This window comes from Loxodonta africana, chromosome 12 (genome assembly GCF_030014295.1).
Source record: "Loxodonta africana isolate mLoxAfr1 chromosome 12, mLoxAfr1.hap2, whole genome shotgun sequence".
Taxonomy (NCBI): Eukaryota; Metazoa; Chordata; class Mammalia; order Proboscidea; family Elephantidae; genus Loxodonta; species Loxodonta africana.
The window spans coordinates 32,690,230-32,713,661 of NC_087353.1; the positions used below are offsets into that span (position 1 = coordinate 32,690,230).

General features: G+C 54.2%; 1 protein-coding gene and 1 long non-coding RNA gene across 2 annotated transcripts in view; one reads left to right on the forward strand and one right to left on the reverse strand.

Moving 5' to 3' along the window:
• SDC1 (syndecan 1) overlaps nucleotides 1-22,443 on the reverse strand; it is a 27,882-nt gene extending 5,439 nt beyond the window's left edge. Inside the window, exons 1-3 of the mRNA XM_023550582.2 lie at nucleotides 22,061-22,443; nucleotides 1,212-1,293; nucleotides 1-173 (exon numbers count right to left, since the gene is read on the reverse strand). The exon at nucleotides 1-173 is cut by the window's left edge and continues 300 nt beyond it. Coding sequence (XP_023406350.2) covers nucleotides 1-173; nucleotides 1,212-1,293; nucleotides 22,061-22,126 — 321 coding nt within the window. The 5' untranslated portion in view covers nucleotides 22,127-22,443. The remainder of the gene's footprint in view (nucleotides 174-1,211; nucleotides 1,294-22,060) is intronic.
• LOC135232933 (uncharacterized) overlaps nucleotides 21,011-23,432 on the forward strand; it is a 14,605-nt gene continuing 12,183 nt past the window's right edge. Inside the window, exon 1 of the long non-coding RNA XR_010323556.1 lies at nucleotides 21,011-21,080. This is a non-coding gene — a long non-coding RNA (uncharacterized LOC135232933). The remainder of the gene's footprint in view (nucleotides 21,081-23,432) is intronic.

Sequence of the window (23,432 nt, forward strand, 5' to 3'; positions counted from 1 at the left end):
TTCTGTCAGACGCACTGATCCTTGCTCCTCAGGCCCCTCTACAGCGGGCAGGATGGAGGCAGCAATGGTCTCCGTGCTGGTGGGCTCTGGACTCGTGGGTGTGGTCGTCAGGAGCCACATGTCCTTCCAGGTGGAGGGGGTCTGGTTTGACAAGGCAATGTCTGGCAAAGCACCTGCAGGGCCAGAAGCAGAGCTTGTGGGCTGGGGAAGGCACCAGAGCAGCCAGGCTAGCTGAGCACAGGCTGGCAGGTGGGCACGAGGAAGGCAGACCCCAGGCCCTGATTCCCAGGCCAGCAAGGAGAGCAGCCCTTCCTGCCATGAGAAGTGGTATCCCCCAGGGTAGAACTGGCTGAGGCAAAATTCATCTTTGGTGACAGACAAAGAAAGCTGCCTTTTCCACAGCAAGTGCCTGGCAGCCTGGTCTCTAGAATCATGAGAAAGACACCAAGGCCATCTGGGAAGGAGTCTTTCCCGTGATGGATGGTGCCCACTCACGGGGTGGGGGGCGTCCTCAGAGGTACGAGTGCCTTGTCCCCAGTGCACACACGTCTCTGGTACCCCTCCCTGCTCCAGGTGCCCTCTCCCCCGAGAAGGGCCTATGTTCCCAAGCCCAGAGGCCTATATCCCACCTGTCAGCTCTTGCACCTGCACTTGGGCCACCTTTGCCACTAAGATGGCCTCAGCCCTCTGTTCTTAGCTCTCACCATCTTCCTAGGTCCAACTCCAGGGCCAGCTCCCCAGGAGACCCCCCTGACCACCTCTAGCTCAGTGATCTCTCTCCACCCCGGCAAGTGGAAATGGGAAATTGAGGGACATTTGTCAGAGACCTATACCCCACCAGGCTCTGTTGTCTTACCCTTCTCCACAACCTTGTGAGGTCCACATATTACTCCCATTTTACAGATGAGAAAACAGAGGCTCAGAGAAGTCAAATCACTTTCCAAAGGGTACCCAGTAAGTAAAGGGGAGAATATGAACTTGAGTCTGTCTACAGCAGGCAGTCCCCAGGGCCTTCTGGAACGCTCAGCATTCACCTCACCCCCATGAGTGTTTTCTCCTCAACCAGGCAGCTCCTTGCAGTGTGGACCCATTCTCTTCCCCAGCATTGCCCCTGGGGCCCAGCTGAGGGGGGGCGGCTGTGCACTCAGTAAGTGCTCAGTAAACGCTCTGTTGCCATTTGGGGGTTAGGGTCCCCCCAGTGCCAGCCTCACCTGCACCCGAGCCGGAGAAGTTGTCAGAGTCATCCCCAGAGCCGTCCTGATCTTCGGGGGGCACATTTGTGACGACAGTTTGCTGAAAAAGGATCGGAAAAAGGTGTGAGTCAAAGGTAGGCAGGAACCCCGCTGCTCCTGGGTCTCCATCCCAGAGAGCTGAGTAAACTCAACCTGCCCTCCTCTGCAAGGAAGGACGTCTTCACATGCGTCTCTGGGACTCTTGACACTTGCAGCCCTTTTGTCCCCTTGGCATATTCCCTGATGCTACAGTAACACAGGGGCCTGGCGGGGTGGGAACACCCAAGGTGGGCAGGGCCCTTGCCCCCAAGAAGCTCAGTCTGGTGAGGAGCCCAAACCTCTTCGAAAGGCAGAGTGAAGAAACTGGGAACACAGGTTGTGGTCCCCATGGGACCTCACTAGCCCACCCCACCCTGAGAACCATGTCCTGTGGGCATTCAGCCAGGAACTTCAGGGTTCAAGATGCCAATCCTGCCCCACTGAGGGGCTTTCAGGACCCCCAAGAACAATCCCTCAATGGCTGGATCCAGAGAGGCAGCCTCTAGGAGTACTGGGTGCCAATGGCCCTGGAGGGAGGTCAGAGATGCACACAGGGGCGATCTGTCTGTCCTGAGACAGATGTGCCCACAATGTTCTTCCCACACCTAGCCTGTCCTCTCCTCCACAGTAAGGACCAGGTCCAGACTTTAGTCAGAGTACTTCCCTCCTTGGGGAAGGAAGACAGGTACCCAGCAGGCCCAGGGACAGGTTGAGGCTGATCTGAAAGAGGCCTCGCACTAAGGAGGTGCTGGTAAATGGGCTGTGAGCCTGGGCTGGACCCTGTTTGCAAAGTGCTGGCCTAGGAATGCTGCCCGCCTGGCCCAGCTCCGAGAGGCTGCAGGTGCCAGAGTGCAAATATATACGCTGCTCCTGAGGAAGGGGCCGCACTGGTAGGGCTGGGGAAGAAGCAGAACACACAACAGCCAGCTGAGCAGGCCTGTGCAGAAACCCTGTGTGAGTGAGAGCAAGTCAGGACCTCCCCACGCACGCATACACAACACTGGCCCCAGGAAAGCAGGTGGAGAAAGGAGGACCTTGCAGTCAGGCGGCAGAAAGGGACAGATATAGAAGTCTGTTCAGCAACCAGACTTTGACCCAAATGATCCCGTTACACAGGTCATCTCCCTACGGCCCCAAAGCCCGGGGCCAAAACAGAGAATGAATAAGCAAGCAGAATAGCATCGTTTAGCACGTGGGCTTTAGAGACCGTCCTAGCTCTGCCACTTGCTATTTGAGTGGCCTTGGGAAAGTCATTAAACCTTTTACAGCCTCAGTCTCCCCATCTGTAAAATGGGGACAATAATATATACGCTTCAGGATGGTTGCAAACATTAAATGAGGTTTTGCAAGTAAGCGACCTCACAGAGCCTGGCAGAGCCCCACCATGGTGGCTGCTGCTCTTTTGAGGGGCAGGGAAAGCTCTCAGCGTGGAGCAGAGAGAATCCAGGGCACACAACGGCCTCTAACACCAGCTGGCCTGTATGGAAAAAGGGTGGGATGGAGGTGGATAAGGTTTCACGAGCAGAAGGGAGCAAGGAGAGAGCCCGCTCCCAGGGGCTCTGCCCAGACTTGCCAGGAGCAGTCACTGCCTGAGGCTGGGCTCCAAGGGAGAGGGCCTCCTCAGGCCTAGAGAGGCCTCTCCCGGTCCTGGCCACAGGCCCATGAGGCCACACTCTTGAGTGAAGCAGAGCAGGGAGGGGCAGGCAAAACCTTTGGCCTCCTAAGGCAGCCCTGGGGCAGAGTTGGGCCAGGTGGAGGCTCCACATCCAGGGTCTGGGTCAGAGAAAAGCCATCAAACACAAGTAGAAATGTGAGGCCACAAATAACACTGAACTTCCTCTGAAAGTACAAAACCAAAACTGTACTCCCCCCCACCGAGAAAAAGTCCCCAGAGGGCCTGACAGGCCATCATGGCCTATCTCCAATGAACAATCATAGTCCCATGCTTCCTGGCACCCACGCCAAAGCCAGGTCACATTCTTTCCACCTGTCCCCAGGTGGTGCTCCAAAAACCTGTGCTACCTCTACAGAGCTTGGAAGCTGCCCCCAGCCTCCTCTAGGCCTTTCCTCAGGGCTGGTACCTCTCTCCTTCAACAAAGAGTCCTGTCCACCAGGCAGACCAATAGTGGGTACCACCCCTTATCCCCCAACTGTCCCAGATCCCCAGCAGATTTAGGGGAACTCCTGCCAACACCCAAAATCACTGCTTTACCCTTCTTGCCCAGCGCCTCTGCCCTGCCCTGTGCTCCTGGGGAGGCCCTTGGCTGGTAAGCACTTTTCCTGACTCCCTCCCTTCGATAGAAAGCTTGCAATGGGGCAGGAGAGCAGGGCTCCAGCCAGACTTGCCCCAACTGCATTTTAAAGCAGAGTCAAATCTTAAAGCAGAAGCCAGAGTCCTCGTGTCCAAGCCTCATTTTACAGACAAGGTAAGTGAGGCCTGTAGAGAAGCCACCATGCACTAGAGACCATGTACAACCTGGAGGTACTACTGCCACGAACAGTGCAGCTGAGCGAGTCCCAGGCGAGTGTCAGGGTGGCCTGGCCTCTCACCTACAGAGGAGCCCCAACAGGTTCAGCTTCCTAAGAGCAAGGCTTCTCTCCTGACTAGGTAAGACTCAAGGTCTACCCACTCAGTCCCTAAAAACAATTTGTTCCTTAACTCTGCTCCACTTATCCCTCTGCCATCTTGTTTATAGGACAAGCTCTTAAGCAAACATCTTCTCTACTGAAACTAGCTCACTGGCCTCAGGGGAGCCTTTCCTCTATCAGCTTCAGGTCTCTATCAAGGGGCTGGGCCTTAAGGTAGCCTCCCAAATCCCCTCCAGCTTCAACCTTCCGTGAGAAGTGGGATAGATACTTCAGTTCTGTGGGGAGGAAATTAGCCAAAACTGCTGAGTTTGAACTTGGATGGCTCAGGTGCCAGCTGACTCTGGGGTTTGGGGTGTGACTTCTGGTTTCATTTAGCAGCTGCTGCTCGAATAGCCTGCAGCAAGCCACCTCCAAGGCCTCATGGGGCTCTCCTCAGCATCACTCTGACTCAGTCCTTCCGAGACCCCTCAGCCGCCACTCTGGAATCAGCTGGCATGGCTGCCCAGGGACAGGTGGGCTCAGCTTAGAGCCCTGCCCGCCTCCCTGATGCTGTCCAGAAAAGCAAAAGCAAGCAAGCCCCATACCTTAAACTGGGGCCCTTTAGCCTCTGCAGGTCCCAGGGAAATCAGCTTTTCACACACAAAATCAAAGGCCTTGTGGTAAGTGGTGCGGTGGTTAAGAGTTCGGCTGCTAACCAAAAGGTCGGCAGTTCGAATCTACCAGGCGCTACTTGGAAACCCTGTGGGGCAGCTCTACTCTGTCCTACAGCATCACTATGAGTTGGAATCGACTCAACAGCAACGGGTTTTGGCTGTGGTAAGTAAGGTCGAGACTTTCTCATGTCCAGTTTGCTCAAAGCAAGGGACTATTTGCTTCTCCCCCATCCATACTCCAGCCCACTGGTGTGAAAGCCCAAAGCCAGAACATTGGGACAGGGAGTAAGAGCAGGACAATCACCCATCTATCTCTACCGCACTGACCTTCTGCGCGGGAAGGAAAACTTGGGGCGGGGGACGGGTGTCCTGGTCAGGGCTCTGGCCTAGTAGGAAAGACGGGATGAAGAGAGCAAGGCTTTCTCTAATGCTGGAAAACACTTTCCTTCTACTGCCACCTTTGATTCTTACTGCTCACCTGTGTGTGAGGTGGGTAGGGCTGAGACTGGCATCCCTGGCAGATAAGAAACTGAGCATCAGAAAGGACAAATGACCTACCCTAGGCCACCTCGCCAGCATCTGCAGACTTCTGGTCCAGCCCAGCTCTCCTTACCCTGCATCTCCCCCTCCTTCTCCCTCTCCCCTGCCCTGAAGGACCATCCTACCAGGCCGAGCTCATCTATTTGAAGGAAAACTTGCCTAAGGCTCCTCAACTCCACCAGCAGGCTCTAGAACTCACGGTATGAGAATTTCAGTGAGTCAGACCTTTCTGCTCCAACCCCAGTGGCTGAGGGTAAAGGCTGCCAGCCCACATTTCAGAGGTGCAGAGATGGCCTGGGTAAGAGCAGGGTCAGGGCTTCTGAGGGGCTGAGGGCTTTCATCACTGCCACCAGCCATTCCTAAGGGGAGCTCTGGAGATCTGTGCAGAGAAGCTTCAAGAAGACTACCGATAGTCCCCTCACCTCTGCACTGGTCATAAGGAGCGCCGCCCTCCTTAGAAACCACCACCGGAATGGAGCCTGCCACCCTGGTGGCCAGGGTGCTCTGGGGCTGAAGGGTCTGGGTAGTACGTATTACAGCGCCTCTCCAGGAGATCATGGGCACCAAAGCACCCTGGCAGTGTCACAAGTCAGTATATCAAGTGGGAATCTCAGAGAGGTTCAAGGGAGGCTGGTGGGCCCAGGGGCTCCTAACTCCGTGCTGGCTGGAGAGGCTGCCCGTCTGTTCAGCCTCGCTCCATCACTCAGCAGCCAGCAGGAATAACGAGGGGTGGATTTCAGCCCACAAACTGAGCTGATGAACTCGCTGTTGTGTGCTCTTTAAACCAATGAATTCAAACAGTGCAATATCATGGAAAGGGGCCATAGAATGTTGATGTTCAACAGGGTTCCTCACCTTCAAATATTCAGGAACCATTGTCCAGGGGCTTTGGGGAGGACACAGTACACAGAGCCAGGTGCCTGCTCCAAGGGGCTTCATAAGGGTAGCACCCCCGGGGGTGGGTGCAGAGGGCTGCCATAAAGAGGGGCTAGGACTAGGCCTCAAGGCCCCCAGCCAGACTCCAGAGGATACGCCAGCACTCACCACAAAGTTACTAACTTTCCAGAGCTGAAAGCCTCTTTGATTACGGCAGCTTTGGACTGTCAAGTGAGAAAGGGAGGTTTAAATACCTGCTGTTAGTAACTGATCTGGTGTGGTAGTGGAGGCAGTCGGCTCCTGTGGGTGGGAGCCGAGGCCTGGAATAAACAAGGCCATTAGTCACAACACCAACTGCGGGAAATCAAGGATAAAGAGCTGGCTCTTATCAAAGCGCTGGGTCACAAACAGCCTTTCCCAAGCTGCCTCCATCCCTGGCCTTGGCGCTGGTGGACAGGAGGGCCCCCCGCCTTGTCCAGGAGCCCAGGCTGCCCCTGTGGGTCCAAAGGCAAGTGGGCCCCACTGCACACAAGCCCACAGCTGCTCTGGGGTAAATGCCATCACCTAGAGCCTGTCAGGAGTCCACTCCATTGCTAGTGTCCTGAGGAGGCTTAGCACAGATCCAGTTTTTTTAAAAAACTTTTTTATAACCCCTCAGTTTCATGGTCAGATCTGCAGAGTAAAACTAGGGGAAATAGGCTCATCACCACCCGTTCCCCCACCAGACTTAACTCTTGGGGATTGAGATCTCCGAACTAAGGAAGCCCAGCCTTTACCCCCCAGCTCTGTGTCAAGACGCCAAACTGGCCAAGGGTGACGTCACAGTCCAGGGGCTCTCACACGTCAGGGTCCATAAGAATCACCGGGAGATGGCTACAAATGAATATTTTCTGAGCTCCACCAGAGGCCAGCTCAGTGGCCTGGGGTGGAGGCCCAGGACTCTGCGTGAGTAACAAGCTCCCAGACCATGTAGGTAGTCCACAGACTGCACCTCGAGAACCAGCAGTCTAGAGAGGAGAGGCCTCACCCAGAGTGGCCCAGTGACTGTGGAGTTGGGGGTCAGGACCCCCACTCGGGTCCCCTGCCTGAACTGTTTGAAGAGGAGGCATAGAATAGCAACAGAGCCCCCTACACAAGCTCAGGGCACACTGACCTGGGAAGGCTCTGGGATATTCTCTCTACACTTCCCACTCTCCACAAACAGGACTCCACAGTGCCCACCCGTTCTGAGGAGGTGGCCTCAGGAGGAGCTGGGGGAGCCCCTGACACTTCCAGAGGTCCCTGATGCCTGGACTCCAAGCAGTGCAAGAAGCAGGTCAGGAGAAAAGCAAGACTCATCTGTCCTGAAGCCTGGGGCTGAACAGGAGCCTCCTCAGTTTTCCAGGAAGCTGTCTTTCAAGCCCATCTCCAAAACCTTCCCACCAGCTGGCCCGATGCAGAAAGAAGGCTGAATCCAACAGGAGAGAATCACTGAAGCTAGGAGGCGCAGGTGGATGGATGAGGCAGCGCCAGGGCTGGCAGGGGAGGGGAGCACAAGTGCTGGAGCCCTTTGTGTGCTCTTTGAGGGGTACCTGCATGTTGGGAGCAGGGGAAGAGACCACTGCAAACCACCAACCCCACTCCAGAGCCCCGGGTGCCCTGGAGCAGTGAGGTGTTGTGACTATGCTTTTTCTCGTGGGGTAATCACTTGCCCTCTCTTTAGTCCTGGCTAAAAGGGCCTAAGCACTGACCGGAGAAAGCAGGCAGACCAAAGCCAAAGCATCAAACTTGAAGACATTATGCTAAGAGAAATAAGCCCACCACAAAAGGACAAATATTATATGATCCCACTTATATAAAATATCTAGAATAAGCAAAAGGTCCCTGGGCAGCACAAATGGTTTGTACTCAGCTACTAACCAAAAGGTTGGCAGTTCAAGACTTCCTGGATTGGTAGAGAATGGATGAACCCCCGAGACTACCACCAGAGATACTCTTTAAACTTGGACTTGAAACTCAAACCACTCTCAGAGATCACCTCACAGCCAATGAGATTGGCCCATAAAAAATAAATCATATCACCCGTGAGTACTGTACTCCTCAAAATAATCGTCTAGATGAAACGCAACACTAAACATTTTCCTTAAACCTAAGATGAGAAGGCAAGGGAGAGGGGGGACAGGGAAGCCTGTTTAATGGAAACAGAACAACCGAAATGCAAATAACAAGAATGCCGGTATATTGTGAAGAATGTAACCAACGTCACTGAACTACATGTATAAAACCCACTGCCATCGAGTCAATTCCAACTCACTGCGACTCCATAGGACGGAGAAGAACTGCCCCATAGGATTTCCAGGAAGTGGCTGGTGGATTCAAACTGCCGACTTGTTGGTTAGCAGCCAAGCTCTTAACCACTGTGCCACCAGGGTTCCAAATAATATGTACAGAAATTATTAAATGAGAACCTAGTTTCCTGCATAAACTCTCACCAAAAACACAATATTTTTAAAAAGTTGGCAGTTCAAACCCTGCCAGTGGCTCCATGGATGATCATCTCCTTATAATCTGCTTCTGTAAAGATTAAAAAAAAAGAGAGATTACAGCCAAGAAAACACTATGGAGCAGATCTACTCTGTAACATGTGGGGTCACCATGAATTGGAATTGACTCCAATGCGACGGGGTTTGTTTTTTGTTTTTTTTTCTTCAGAATAGGCAAATGCATGGAGACAGAAAGTAGATTAGTGGTTACCAGGGACTGGTGGGGAGGAAGAATGGGAAGCACTGCTTAATGGGTACAGGTCTCTGTTTCGGGTGATGAAAAAGTTCTGGAAATAAACAGTGGCGATGGTTGCGTAACACAGTAAACATAAATTAATGCTACTGAATTGTACACACTTAAAAATGGTTAAAATAGCAAATGTTATGTAATATATATTTCACCACGATAAAAATACAAGAACCCAAAGCATCTTCGAACAAGGCTCTCGGGCAAAGGACATATCTTAAGGTTTTAGTGGTAGAAAGAGCCCTGACCTGGCAAGCTGGACCACAGGTTCAGGTCCCAGCCCTACCACTCAGCTGCTGGTGACCTGGGCATCTCTCTGCCTTTCTAGGCGATGGAAGGGAGTTGGCTGGATAACCTATAAGCTTCCTTACGGCTCTGACAGAGACCTGGGAGCAGTTTCCTTACTGGTGAGGCCTGGGGGGTTTAGAGGCTGATAAGAAGGTCATTGACATCCATGTCAGGGGTAGGTGGGAAGGGCAGGGACACAGCCCAGGGCCCAAGAAGATATGCTGGATCTGGAGGTGGTCTTGGACAAATCACTTCCTCTCCAAAGGCTTGTTTCCTGGAGAAACCACAGCCTGCCAAGACACACTCAGACCCCCAAAAATGCCACATAATCTCTGCCTTTGGCCTTAACACCCTAAATCTCCCTGCTGAAGATACTCCCGGGAGGAAGGAGCCCCTACTAGTGCCTCAAGGCTGCAACAGTATTTCCGGCCCGACAGGCACAGTGATTTATCAGCTCGCTGTCTCCCCACCGAGAGTCAAGTCAAGCTGGGACCTGCAGCAGGTATGATGGGCAGGGAGCTTTGGGCGCAGCTCAGGGTGGGAGGGGCTGGGGAATGGGCAGGCAGGCCAAGAGAAGGCTTCCGCTTTCACCCCTGAGAATGTGCATCCTCGAGGGCACGTCCTGCCCCGGAGCAGCAACAAGGCTCCCCCCATCCTGTCAGCACTTCCCCATGGACTTCAACAACAGTCCCCACCTGTCACCCAGAGACAAATTTCGCTGCCCTCGGGGATCCAGGGCAGAAGCCAGGGTAGAGAAATGGCATCCACATTTGGCTTTAAAGATCCCTTCACGGGACATTAAACCTCAGGGCTTTAGAGCCCAGCTCCCCTGCCCTGGGTCCTTCCCACTGCCCCATACTGTCAGCCTGGGGTAGCTGAGAGGGCTGGGGCAGGTAGTGGGGCTTCTAGTGAAGGCCAGGGCTCTTTGTTGAGGGAAGAGGAGACCCTGGCATCCCAACACCAGGCCCAGTGCCCATCAGGCCAGTGATGTGACCAGTACCCACACACCCACCCCTCCACGGAGCCGGCGCCAGCTTCGGCAGGGCCTGCGTGCCAGGACTAGTCTCAGGGCAGGCTCAGCTGAAGGCTGGGTGTGTAACCGGTGGAGCCAGAAGACCAGTTCCTCTGCTTTTCCCTGCCTGCCAGAACATGGGGGCGGGCCAGGCAGGGCAGGATTTCACTCAGGCATCAAGCAAGGATGCCCAACCTAGGCCCAAGTAGCCTCTGAGCCCGGTGCTGCTCCTGGGAGGCAGACAAGGCACGTCTGTCCCCCAAGACTTGGCAATCACCTCCTCTAGAGGCCCACAGCACTGACCACAGAGTGTGGCCAAAAAAAAAGGGACCAGGGCCAGTGTTGGGAAAACCTAGTTACAGTCTGCGCAACCTTGGAAGAGACCCTGCGACTCAGGTTGCCTATCTGTACAATGGGGGTTGGACCAAGATGTGGGCTCCTAGTTCCAACAGTCTGTGGCTGGGGAGTCAAGCCTTGCCCTCATGGGGCAGCCAGGTGGAGCGGCCTCAGCAGACTGCCCACTCAGGGGTGGAACACACCAACACAGTACTTAGCCATGAGAGGACCCATGGGCGGGGGGTACTTGATCACATTTACTTGGTATCTGTTATGAATTGAATTGTGTCCCCTCAAAATACCTGTCAACTTGGCCCACCATTTCGTCATCTGATGTGATTTTCCTATGTGTTGTAAACCCTGTCTCTATAATGTTAATGAGATGGGATTAGTAGCAGTTATGCTAATGAGGCAGGACTCAATCTACAAGATTAGATTGTGTCTTAAGCCAATCTCTTTTGAGATATAAAAGACAGAAGCGAGCAGAGAGACATGGGGACCTCATACCACCAAGAAACAAGAACCAGGAGAATAGTGCGTCCTTTGGACCCAGGGTCCCTGGACTGGGAAGCTCCTTGACCACAGGAAGATTGATGACAAGGAACTTCCTCCAGAGCCAGCAGAGAGAGAAAGCTTTCCCCTGGAGCTGATGCTGTGAGAGAATAAAATTCCATTTGTTGAAGCCATCCACTTGTGGTATTTCTATTATAGCAGCACTAGATAATTAAGAAAGTATCACTGCTTTCAGCTTCCTGAGGGACTTATGGCCTAGACAGGATGCTGGAGATGCCTCCCACAGGGACAGAGGGAACAGCCAAGGTCCCCTCTAGTCACCAGAGGATCATCCCGCTCCCAGCCCTGGCTATCCAACTGAGGCCACCGGTTCAGTGTAGGAGTCCCCCAGTTAGCAAATACTGGGGCCCCTGCTGGGAAGCCCAGCTCATCGGTCCCCATGAAGGTCCCTAGAATTGTTCTCCAGCTGATCTGTCCCCAGAATCCACTGGGCTTGGGGCCTCACACCTCTGACAGATGGGCTTCTAGTGACATCCTCCCTGTACTCTGGCTAAATAAAGTGTTCTCCTGTTTCACTGAGGCAGAAACTGCAACCAGCAGGTCTCCAGGTGTATGTGTATGGTGAGGGGAGGAGGGGACACACTCTATTCTAACCCCAAAATCTCTATCAGTGTCCCTGCAATTGCACAGTATGGCCTTTAAAATGAAAATGCCTCTGGGAGGGTTGGGGGTTGCTAGTCACTCGCATTATAGTGTAAATCAGTTCCATACGGTGCAGAGGGGCTGATTCTAGAACTGGGACGCTGGGTGTGAGTTGGAGCTATGGAAGATGGAAAAGGATTACCAAAGAGAAGCTGGAAGATCCCGAGAGCAAGTTTTTTTACCTGTGTCAGAACGTGGTTGCAAGCCAATCCCATACCAGAGAAAGAAAGATTAAATTCCCTTTGCTCCCCCTTTGAGCCACAGATGCACATTGCTTCTCCTCCCATGCCCATTAGAACAATGGGCTAGTCTGGGAACTTGCTTCTGAGATATAGAACAATTCTGAATAGGCACTGAGGCCACTGAGAAGCCTAGACAGAGACACAGGAAGGGCAGAGTATCCTTGAGGAGGTCCCATGGCAGGGTGGGGGCTGCCTGGACAGCAGAAGACAGAACTTTCTGTGAAGACCAGGTCTGAAGAGAATGGGCGTGCTTCAGAGGTTGCTGGTGGGGTCCCAGTAGAAATGGGAGCAAAGTCAGTCTCCTTCATGGTAAGATTGGCCCCCTCCGAAAGACCTTCCTGATCATCTGGGAGAGTTGCCCAGCCTCAAAACACCTAGCGCTGAGCTGCTAGGTCTCAACAGAGTCTGTGCACAGTAGGTGCCGAGGTGGCTACCGGGAAACTAAGGATGCAGCCTCAGTCTTGGGAACCCAGTTACCCCAGGAAAGGGAAGTAGCCCAGGGCTCTGGGACAGTAGGGGGCTGGCGGAGAGTCTCAGGATCTGACTTGGGCTGGGGGTTACTTGAGGAATTGAATAAGGCCTTAAATAAAAAAGACATAGTAATCGCAACTAATATTTATTGAGTACTTTTTTTTTTACTTATGTGCCAGGTACTAGCCTAAGCACTTTGCTTGAATTGATTTCCTCCTCACAACCTTAGATTCTAGTACCGTGTCCATTTCACAGATGAGAAAACTGAGGCAAAGGGGGTAAATAATCAGGCCAGGGGCACACAGCTACTGAAGTGGAAGAGAGAGGGTTGTAGGCCAGGCAGTCGTGCTCTAGCAGGCACGCTGTTGACAACGCCATCCTAGTGAAGACCCCTGAGCTCTTATCCTCAAGAATAAAAAAGCCATCATTGCCACCAGAAGTGGCACAGTGAAAGGTGCAAAAGGAATAAGGAGGACCCTGGTTGGGGGGTCCTCCCCCAACACCCTGCGGCCTCATCCAGCTGTCTTCCAGAGCAACCTTCAATGTGAAAGTTCTGGGCACAGACCACGATCCCCTACACTATCCCCAGGCCCTGCTCAGCTGACCTGAGCCCCCACAGCCTGGCTTGACTAGTTAGTGTCTGGGTTTCTCTGGCCACCTGCACCCCAGCTCATACCTCCTCAAGTCAGAATCCAGCCCCGGGCAGAGCCTCGGGCTGAGGAGAGCAAAGTCTGGCCTGCCACGAAGGGTTCATATTTCTGAAAAGGGTCAAAAGCTGTGTTTGCAGACCCTGCTACATCAGCACCACTGGGGTCAGACCAGCCGGCCATTCACACTGAGTGAATGTACCCCTATGCCCAGTCACAGAAACCAGGAGTCCTCCCCAGGGGACCTCCTACAGCAGAGTCGGCCCCAAAGTTCCCCCCAATCTTGCTTCTTTGAGCTCCAGGCAAGGAAGGGGCTGGCAATTATATCCCTGCCCCGCCTCCAATCCCTTCAGAGTACCTGTAGGGGGCAGGGAGGGGAGGTGGGGATTGATCCCTAAGAAGCCTGCACACAGCTCAGCACGCCCTGGGTCACCCTGAGCATCTCTCTTCCCCCGTCCCCCCCGCCCCACACCCCGATCTTGGAGGAAAGGCAGTCAACACTGATAGAGCACTGTACCTCAGAGGTTTTGTTTTCTCCAAGAGAAGCTGCAAGACATCAACCTCTACAAAGGTCTCAGAGGCTCCTGGAATACCCCAGAGCCTAGGGCCCTGCGAGCTCAAACCTGACCACCACATCCACCCAGAATACTCCCCAGAGATAAGAAGGCCAAGACCCTGGAGTGTTTGCTGGGCAGCAGGAATATGGAAAAGCTACCAGACAGCAGAGCCAAGCTTGGCCCCTGCCAGGGACGGACACAACAAAGTTCCCAACCAGGGGAGGTGAGGCCCCTAGAGCATCAGACCACCTGGGTACCCAGCACGTGGGAGACGCCATGGGTAGACAGGAGCACCTCAGCCTTCCCGAAGTTCCCTCCCACCTTCCACCTCTGGGAACATGTGACCCTTACCCCACCCACCAGCCCTGGCCCAGGCCTCAGAATCCTGTCACCCCAGCCCCCAGTGGAGGGCAGTATGAACCCAAAGAGGTCCAACATGGCCACAGAAAGGGTCAGGGAGCCCAAGTTAATGTCACTAGGAGTAAGGATTGAGGTGGGAGAATTCTCTTAATGCCTCTGGAGATCAACGGCGCCCAAAGTAGTCCAGAGCAGGACTGGAGCAGCCCACTGCCCCCTGCCAGAGGACCCCCTGACCCAACACTTGCCGTGCTCAGAAACCAGCCACGCATGCCTGAAGTGCGGACAAAATGGCCTGACTTCTAGCCGAAGCCTCTGATTTGAAACCACTGTATTGTGGGCCTCTGAGACAAAACCCTCTCTCAAGTAGGGGAGATGGGGGAGGTGGCTGAATCATGAATGACCTTCAGTAGTCACTGCCCCCTCTGGCCTATCTGCAAAGGCCCACTCTGCTGTCTGGTTCTAATAACGGCCACCCTCTCGTACATGTGACTCCTGGATGGCCATGGGCCCTGCCCTAGCTGCACAGGGCCATGCAGACAGTCAGTACCCAGGGCCTGGGTCTTACACTTGGTCAAGTCAGGTAGGCTCATGAACCTCTCAGAAGATTTGCCCTCTGCAGCCTGAAGTAGGACCCACCAACACACCCACCAATCCCATAAACAGCTATCCCAAGGTGGCACAGCAACGGGAGGGCATGAACAACCAAAAGCATGACTTCACCTCTGCCTCTGAGCCCCTTGAGGCAGGCTGAGCGTTGCCCCTTCCCCCATTTCACAGATGGGTTCACTGAGGTCAAGAGAGGCCCACATACAAAGTTATTCGGAGCCAGGGCCAGAAACCAGGCCCTCAAGCCCTAGTCTGTGCCTAGCTGCACTCCCCTACTTCGTGCCTGGCACACAGTAGGTTCAGTCAAGGCTGGTTGGGTGAGTTTCAGGGGAGGAGCCATGGGTCTGGCACCATGACTCAGCTGATGAATGGAGTGATAAACATGCTCACCTTCCCCCTGCCCCAACCTGCCCAACATGGCTTCCATTCCTGTTGATGAGTGGACCTCAGGGCAGGTGGCCAGGATGCCTGGGTGTGTGTGCAGAACATCAGTCGTCCCCACCCCCGGCCTGACCTTTCCCAGGGGCCTCCATCCACTTCTGGTTCCCACAGTGAGTACTAAGTCCACCTCCTGCAGGCAGCCCGCCCTGATGTCCATCTCCATGTTCTCCCCTCCAAGCCCCTAGAGGGAATAATGGTAGAGGACTCTGAGCCCTTGACAAGTTCCCCAGTGCCACCTTCACCCTTCCCAGGACAAGGTCTCTCTGTAACCATGTGGTTCTTAGAATTGAAAAAGGGAAGGAAGGGCCCTTGAACAGACAGGGGAGCTGAAGTTGAGAGGACCAATGACCTGCCCAAGACACACACGGAGTCGGGGGCTAAACCAGGACTGGGAAGGACGGGTATCCTGGCTGCCCTTCTGTGTAGGAGTAACTTCTGCCGACTTCTAAAGCCAAGAACACGAGTAGTGTTGAGCTGCAGTTAAAAAGGGAAAAGACAGCCAAAGGGAGGGAGACAGGAAGGCAGTATCCTGGCTTCTGAGGGGACAGCTGCAGACAGGTGGTAACCACATTTCCCAACACTAAGACTGCAGCCTAACAAGCATGGAAGCCCACTGGGGAAGGCAAGATGGACTAACCAGCAAAGTCTGGCCACAGTTGCCCCGTACTGTTGACAGCAACCCAAGCACCCACCGGCACCACATGTATGCACCCACACACACATACATGCCCAGGTACACATGGCCTCTCATGGTCCGTGGCCCTCAGGTGAGTCACTGAGAAGAGGAGTTTTTCCCAGGGCTGAAGCAGGGAGGAGGGGCATCCTCTGTATAGAACTGGGCAGCCCAGAAAGCCATAAACGCCCATAGGATAGAGACCCTTGAGGCGCTCCACACGAGGATGAGGAGAGGGACCAGAGGCAGGTGAGGACACATCTTGAAGCTTCCAAGTTCATGAGTCAAGAGGAGATATCACCGGGCAAATGACTGGGTCAAGAAGCAGGTGTAGCCCCCACTTGCTTCCCTCTCCCAACTCTATGGTCCCAAGATTTCCCACTGCACAATCCCCCTCACCCCAAAAACTTACCTCTGCACATGCACAGGCCCACGCAGACCTTCTAGCTCCCCAAACATGCACAGCATGACAGGCAGCAAGGACACTTCCCAGAAGAACCTTAGACCACCCTTCCCCGAGGTAGGGCCCCCTCCAACACTCCTTCCTCTGGGCTCCCACAGCACTGATCCCGAGGGGTGCTGACTCAGTGCACCTGCCCGTCTCAGGCCTGGAGATGCCGGGAATCTTCTAGTATCATCTCCCCACCCAAATGTAAGCTTCCTGTGGGGAGACAGAAGCTGCACCATCACACAGATAAAGCTGGCCCTTCCAGGGGAGGTTGTGGAGAGGGCTTCCCAGGTCCACCAGCAGCTTGAAGTTACACTGTTGCTGAAGTGACCCTGAGCTCAAGGTCCTGTCCAAAAGGTGCCTACATGGCCTCAACTCTGCAGCCTCTGGTCCAAACACAACTCCTTGTGTTGAAAGATGTACAAGTGTCTGCTCTCCCTTGGCGCCTGGCAGGGCGCTCACGCCCCACTCAAAGGGAGGATCCAGAAGGCACACTCCCATCCAAACCCAAGCTCTGCTGGAACAGCTGGGAGGGAAATGACAGCGGGCTGATTCTGTTCCAGGATACAGGATCCTGGCACACAAAAGCCCTCTTTCCAGACTTCCTTAATCCCATTCCTTCTCTCTAGACATACTTATGCAGGCCCTCAAAGAGGGCGCTCAACCAAAGACTTCCAAATTGGTTGCTGAAAAGAAGGCAACCAGAAAGTTTGTTCTGTAAAACGAGACTTTTCTCTAGCTGGACTACCAGGGTTCTGAGACTAAAAATCATTTAACAGCCAGTTCCTCATGTGGCTGCTCCTCTAGCCGGACCTGATGTTAGGGGCAGGGGGACCCAGAGGTGGAATCCAGCACAGGAGCCAGGAGGCCAGAGTTCTGGTTACCCACCTTGTGCCACAGCTCCCATCTCTCAGGGTTAGAAAAGGATCTACTAAGTCTACAAATGAAAGACAGAGGCATGCTGGGTGCTGCTCAGGGGGCAGGCTCGAGGGAACCATGCAAACATGGGGGATCAAATGCCCCCCCCACCCCTGCACCAACCTAAGGATGTGTGGGACACCAGCCCCAAGTCTACATATTTCCCACCTCGCCCTCTTGAGTCCCACAGCTGTTTTCTGACCTAGACTTCAAGTGGGGAGCTCTTGCCTGTCCCTAAGCAACCAGCAGTTGAGCCCAACACAAGCCCAGGATGTGGTCCAATGCTCTCGGTTTGCCTAAAGGCACTGCTCAGACCAGCTCAGCCAGGCCAATGCCTCCTCCATCCAAAACACTCACACCCATGGTTCTCTGGGATGGACAGCAAAGACCCAGCACGGCCTTGGGGAGTTCAGCCAGCCCCCTTTGTCAGGCTTTACCAGGGAGCCTTGAGAGCCCACTGATTTATTCACCCCATACATATACACACATGTTCAAATCCGGGATCTGCCGCTTCAGCCCTTGGAGGGGCTGACTTCTATAGACCTCAGCTTTCTCATCCACAAAATGGGGGCAATGATATATACCGTGAAGGGTTGGGGTAAAGATTAAACAAGAAGTAGGAAAAGCACCTAGCACTTAAAAGCAGGCATTCGATAAAAGGTAATCCTAATTATACGGACAGTTAACTTTGTTTGGGCACTTTCATTACAAAGCACTTTCATGCATGCATTATGAAACGAATTCGCAAATGACAGAATGAGGACAGGGAGAACAGGTAACATTATGTCCGCTTTACAGATGAGGACATCAAGACTGGGAAGTACAGTGACTCACCGAAGATTACACAGTATATTAGTGACACAGTTGAGACTCGGTCCTGGGGCACTACTTAATCCAGAGTTGTTTCTGGCATGCCAAACTGTATGGTAACATATTTTATATACATATATATATATATATACACACACACACACACACACACACACATATAGATACATACATATATACATACATATGTATATGTATCTATACACACACACAAACATGTTAAAAAAAAAAAACTGAAATCCAAATAAAATCTATGGTAAAGAGATGGAGACAGTACCAAATCTAGAAGTAGCAGTCAAGCCTTAAAAAAAAATGGAGGAGGGTGCGGGGCTTGCTTATTAGGACTTATGGACGTTGGTCTGGCCAGGTCCAGGCTACTTGTCACTTACAGCACCAATCAGGTTGAAGAACTCGGAACAGGCAATCATCAGGCCCTTCTCCCAAGAGATCATTCATATCTGTTCTCGGAGAGAGGCCCCCTAAGTGCCCCACCTTGTCAGCCACTTTGTTACTTTAAGTCCTGCAGGACACAGTAACACCACCATCCCAGCATCCCTTCTGCCACTCTTCTGCAGGGTGCACAGCTGAGAACTACAAGGGACACAAAGCCCACACGTCCCCACTCATGAACATGACCCACAGGAGATACCCTTACTCAAAGCCTAAAACCCTCACTTTAGAAAGAATTCTAATAAGTCTGATTAGTTTCTTAGTACTGCTGGGGAAAAGTGGCAAATTAGACCTCGACAGAAAAGCCGCTTGCTACACTCGGGCACATAAATGTCACTTTTGGCAGCTGTCGAACAGGGGCAGAAGAGAAGACAGAACAGACCAGAATTCAAAATACAGCCATCTAGGGGCACGAGGCACAGGGGCTAAGTGTTCTTCAGGGCTCAGTAAACCCAGGAGACAACACTGTAACCTAACACTACAGTAACAAGAGAGAAGATTCTGCAACACAGGAGATTAACTTCTGCTAGTGTTCTTTTGTTGATAAAGGAAGGGGAATAAATATTTCAGAAAGAGTCCTGCCCAAAGTGAGAATACTTTTGAGGGTATTATGAACTCTTAGCTCATTAAAAAAAAAAAAAAAACTTGGGTACCAAGTACACCTCATTCCCGAGAGATTTCAGGAATCCAAAATTCTGCTTCAATAGATTCTTCTATAAAAGACCGCATAATTCAGGCTTTTCTCTAATTCTTTCCAGCCCTTTCTCCTCTCTTACCCCCCTTCCCCACCAATCTGAGTTAATGAGGTTTTATTGGAACCCACCATGAGCCACAGGTAGAGACTTAAACCCGCTCCACCCTCCCCTTGGAGCTGAAGCCAGGAGTGACATCACCTCTAGAAGGCTCTGAGCCCAAGCAGAGGCAGCCAGCGCCTCCCCCACACCCACTCTGCCAGGCCATGGGGAAATGTCTCTACTAGCCCCCATAATTAAGGCAAAAAGAGATTTTATGCCTTTCAAGAAAGAAAGAGAGAGAGAGAGAGACAGCAAATAACTATTCCAGAACAAGCAATTTTTCCTACATGGCAGAAACAAAAGACCACAGGACACACACACAGAAACTTTTTTAGACAAACCTGTTCTAATCCTTTGGGAGTGTTTTGAGCCACCTCCTGCCCTAGCAGCCTCCGCTTGCCCTTTCAAAATCAGGTGCCCAGGAGTCACACCCTACTTCACTGGTCCCCAGGGGTTTTGTGACCTGCTTCCCACTGGGGCCAAAGTGAACCCTCCAAGAAGGTCTGATCTCTGTAGCTGGGACATCTCTCCGGCTCTAGGCAAATCCCAACTGCCTTGTTTCTTTTAGGAAAGGTACTTTCTGTCCCCACTTTTAACCAAACTGAACACCTACTGTAAGAGGGAGAGGGCAGTGCTGGAAAAGAGAAAGTAAACTAAACTTTATAAAGGAAAAAGAAAACCTCCGCTCCAAGCCAGAGTATGACTCCAAAGCTGGGTGCTTTCAAGCTCAGGTCAGCCTTCTCATCACCACAGCTCCTCCTTTCCTCCAGAGACTTCCCTGTCTCCTGAGCCCACACTGTTAGGTTGGTGTCTCCACAAGGTGTCAAAGTTTCATTCTGCAGCATTTGCCCCTGCCCAGCTCACCAGGAAGCAAGCACCACAGGGAACCCTAAATCCTGTCTGCCTCCTCAGTGTGAACTGGTGCTCTGGGATCCCAGGCTCACAGGAATGTCAGCCCTCAGCAAGGCAGGCAGAGGAACTACCACCACTACCAGCAGACCCTCTCCCAGTTCTGGCTGGACATAGGCAGGGTACCCCACCTCAGGAGCCTCCTATTCAGGCCCCATTTTCCACCTAGAGATTATGGAGCATCCAGGTAATGCCAGGTGGGCCAAGGGGGTAAGCCTCGCAGCTCCACTCTCTTCTCCAGAGTATTAACTATGATTTAGAGGGCAATCTGAATGACAACCCTAAAGAAACCCGAAGAGAGATGTCACTTTCTTGGACCTGAAAGCCAAGATGGCACCAGAGATCCAGCTTGGAATTTATCTCCTCCTCATAGCGCCCTTAGATCTGCCTCCCCTGCTCCAATCCATCAGCAATTCGAGAGGCATCAAGGACCCTCTCCGGGACTTTAAAATGCTTCAAGCGTAACAGTCACCTGGGAAGCAGAAAAGGCACCTTACAGGTCAGCCTCAAAAACAACCATACCTACTTCAAGTGAGACAGGCCCTGTAAAGTACTCCAAAAAAAAAAAAAATCAAAAACCAAACCCAGTGCCGTCAAAGTACTCCAAAAAAAAAAACTCCAAAGCTCTCAATAATTAGTAATAGAAGGGAAAACGCTTAAGAGGGCCAGATTTGCTGAGAGACTTGTCCAGGTTCAACGTTAGAAGTGGAGGACCCGGCTGCCCATCCCCCGGCCAGCGCTTCTTCCCTGCCCACGTGCCTCCCTTTGCCAGAACTAGGGAAGTCAAGCTGTCCTGATGTGGTGGCGAGAGACTGCCACTTCCGGAAGGCGAAGAGCCCCCTCGCTCCACACCTCCCCTCTCCATCCACGGATATGGGCGACCCGGCCAGAGGGGAGGACCCCGGAACTCCAGCCCCGGGTGTAGGGAGAGGGGGGTGGCGGGGAATAGGGGCACCCCGAGGGCAGCACTGACACCTGGAGGCGGCCCAGGTCCCAGGCCGCATTAGGGGTTTGCGCTGCAGGGCGGTTCCCAGGAAAGGGTTACAGGGGCCGAGAACAAAGCGTCCCCATTGGGGAAGGCGGGCTAGAGGACGGCGGCTGGGGTGGGAGATCCACTTTCTGGGGACCCTCAATCTGCTCTTTGTCGGCCAGGTCCCTCTGTAGAGGGGACCGACACCTCGCCAAAGGTGAGTGTTGGAGTCCTACCCAACCTCCGGCTCCACTTTGTCCCTCTTTTCCCCAGCTCTACTGGGCAGGCCAAGGGGCCCGCCTTCCCTCCGCGCGGCTACAGCACAAAGCCGAGCCTGGGGAGAGGGCTCAGTTTTGGTGGGGAAAAGAGCCATTCCCGAGTCCACTCGAGTGGAAGCCGCTCTTCCACCCCCGCGGTGCCAAGCAAAGGGACGCGCCCCTCCGGGAGAAGCACAACTTCAGCAGCCCAGAAGTTGGGTTTCTCCGGGTCTCTAACGTTCTTAGGCCAACTTCCCGGAACCTCCCGCTGCCAGCTCTAGCCGCCTCACCTCGGGCAGCCAACGGAAAGTCCGAGGCCCCTACCTCCACCGCCCCCGGCCCGGTTCTCGGCGCGGCCCTATGCCCGCTTCCTTTGCGAACGCGCCCACCCTCTCGCGCGCCGGCTTCCCAGTGCCGAAACTCGCCTTCGGGGAAGGGGCCGAGAGCGCGGGCTCAGGGCGCTGGGGGCGCAAGCCCGCAGGTCTGGTTTGAATTACGGTCTGCGAGCCGGGACTTGTGGCCGCGGTTACTCCTCCTCCCAGGTCACCGGCGGGGACGGAGGCGGGGAGCCGGGCGCCGCGGTGCTCGGGGTGGGGGTGGGAGCCGGCGACCCCCGGGCCGCCGCAGGCTGGCGGGCTCCGCAACATGTGGAGACGTTTTACATAATTGAGAGCGGAACCCGCGCAGGCTCCGCTCCCCGGGGCTCCCCTAGACCTCACCCCGAGCGGCAGAATCCGCGCTGCGCCCGCCGACGTGCAGAGGGGATTGGGGTGGGAGCGCCGGGTTTCGCTGCTCACTGCCCCCAAGCCGGCCCCGGCTAGCGCGGGAAGAAGAGAAGTCCCCCGTTTCCCCTCCCCCTCCACGTGCCGCCGCGGTGATCCCCCGGTCCCCGAGCCCCAGCTTTCCGCCGCCTTCCAGCCCGGCCCGGGGCCGCACTCACCGGGAGGGCCGACTGCAGGCGCAGCGCCAGCAAGCAGAACCAGAGCCAGAGCGCCGCGCGCCTCATGCTGCCCGGACCGGCGGCGGCGAGGGCTCGGCGGGCTGCGCGGGTCGGGGCTGCGCGGCGCTGCACGGGACTGCTCGGGGCTGGGCTCCGCCGGTTGCGCTGCGCGTCCTCAGACTCCTGCCCAGCGCGCTGCTGTCCTAGGCGAGGGCTGCGGAATCCACTGGCTGGACTCTGCTCTCTTCTGCTGGATTCCTCTCCACCCGGCTCCAGCTCCCGCCAGCACCTCTCCCGCCGAGCTCCGCCTTATAATAAATTCACAGGCCCTTAGCAGTTGCAAAAACTAGCCCCCCACCCCCAGCTCCGTCAGGTCTCGGGGCCGGCCAAAGTCCCCACCCCTAGGGTCCCGCCCCCTGAGCCCTTCAGCCTCGCCCCTTGGAACGCCCCAACCTCTGGCGCCTCAGCCCCGCCCCCCAGGGTCCGAGCCCGCCCCTCTCCTGCCTTGCGCGGGGCAGAACCTCTTTCTTCTCTGGACCCGTGTTCCCCAGCAAGCCAGGGTTCTCGGCGTTTTAGCTTCGCTGCTCCTAGGGTAACGGAGGCGGGGGCGCACCATCTTGCACCCCGGCGCAGGCTACTGAGGCGCTGCCGGAGAGAGGGACTGGAGGGACGGTAATTGGTTCTGGACCGTAGGCGCGAGTCTGCAGCGCCCTCTGGGCGTGGAATCGGAGCGCCCTCCAGGTGCTAGGACTCCCTGATCCTGGTGGGAACGCTTTCTGGTCTGGGAGGCACCCGGAGGCGTTGAGGCCTTAAACAGATGGACCTCCACCCGCTTTCCAGCTGCGCCCTCCCCAGCACAGGTTCTCACAGGCGCTCGGCCTTCCCCAGGAGCACAACGTGTTGGAAACGCAGTCTTGCTTAAACAGCTGGACACGCTCGGGAGAAAACCAAAAAAAAAAAAAAAGAGCTTTCTATGAAAGACAATGCTCTCTCTCTTCAGCCTCCAAGCAAAAAGGAAAAACAAATAACTGCTTTTTTCCTCGGTGACCTTCGTGGGTATTCTGATCTAAGACACACCAGTTGAGTTAGGCCCTGGACCTCAGAGTTTCCAACGCCCATCAAACACTTCAATTCAAAAAGGCCTGCAGGTGTAGGGCAAAAGCCCTGAGAGAAAAGGGAAAGAACCTTTGAGGCACTGCCTGCAATCTGGTAGGGAGGAGAGATGGTGCCAAATGATCGTGGTATCTGGACCTAGAGACCAAAGATGGTGTCTTCTCACTTAGTTTCTCCAGGCGGAGGGCAAAGCCAGCCTCAGTCTGCCTGAACTAGGAACCAAGAAGTTTTCTTGACTGCTTCTTGACCTCTCAAGAAG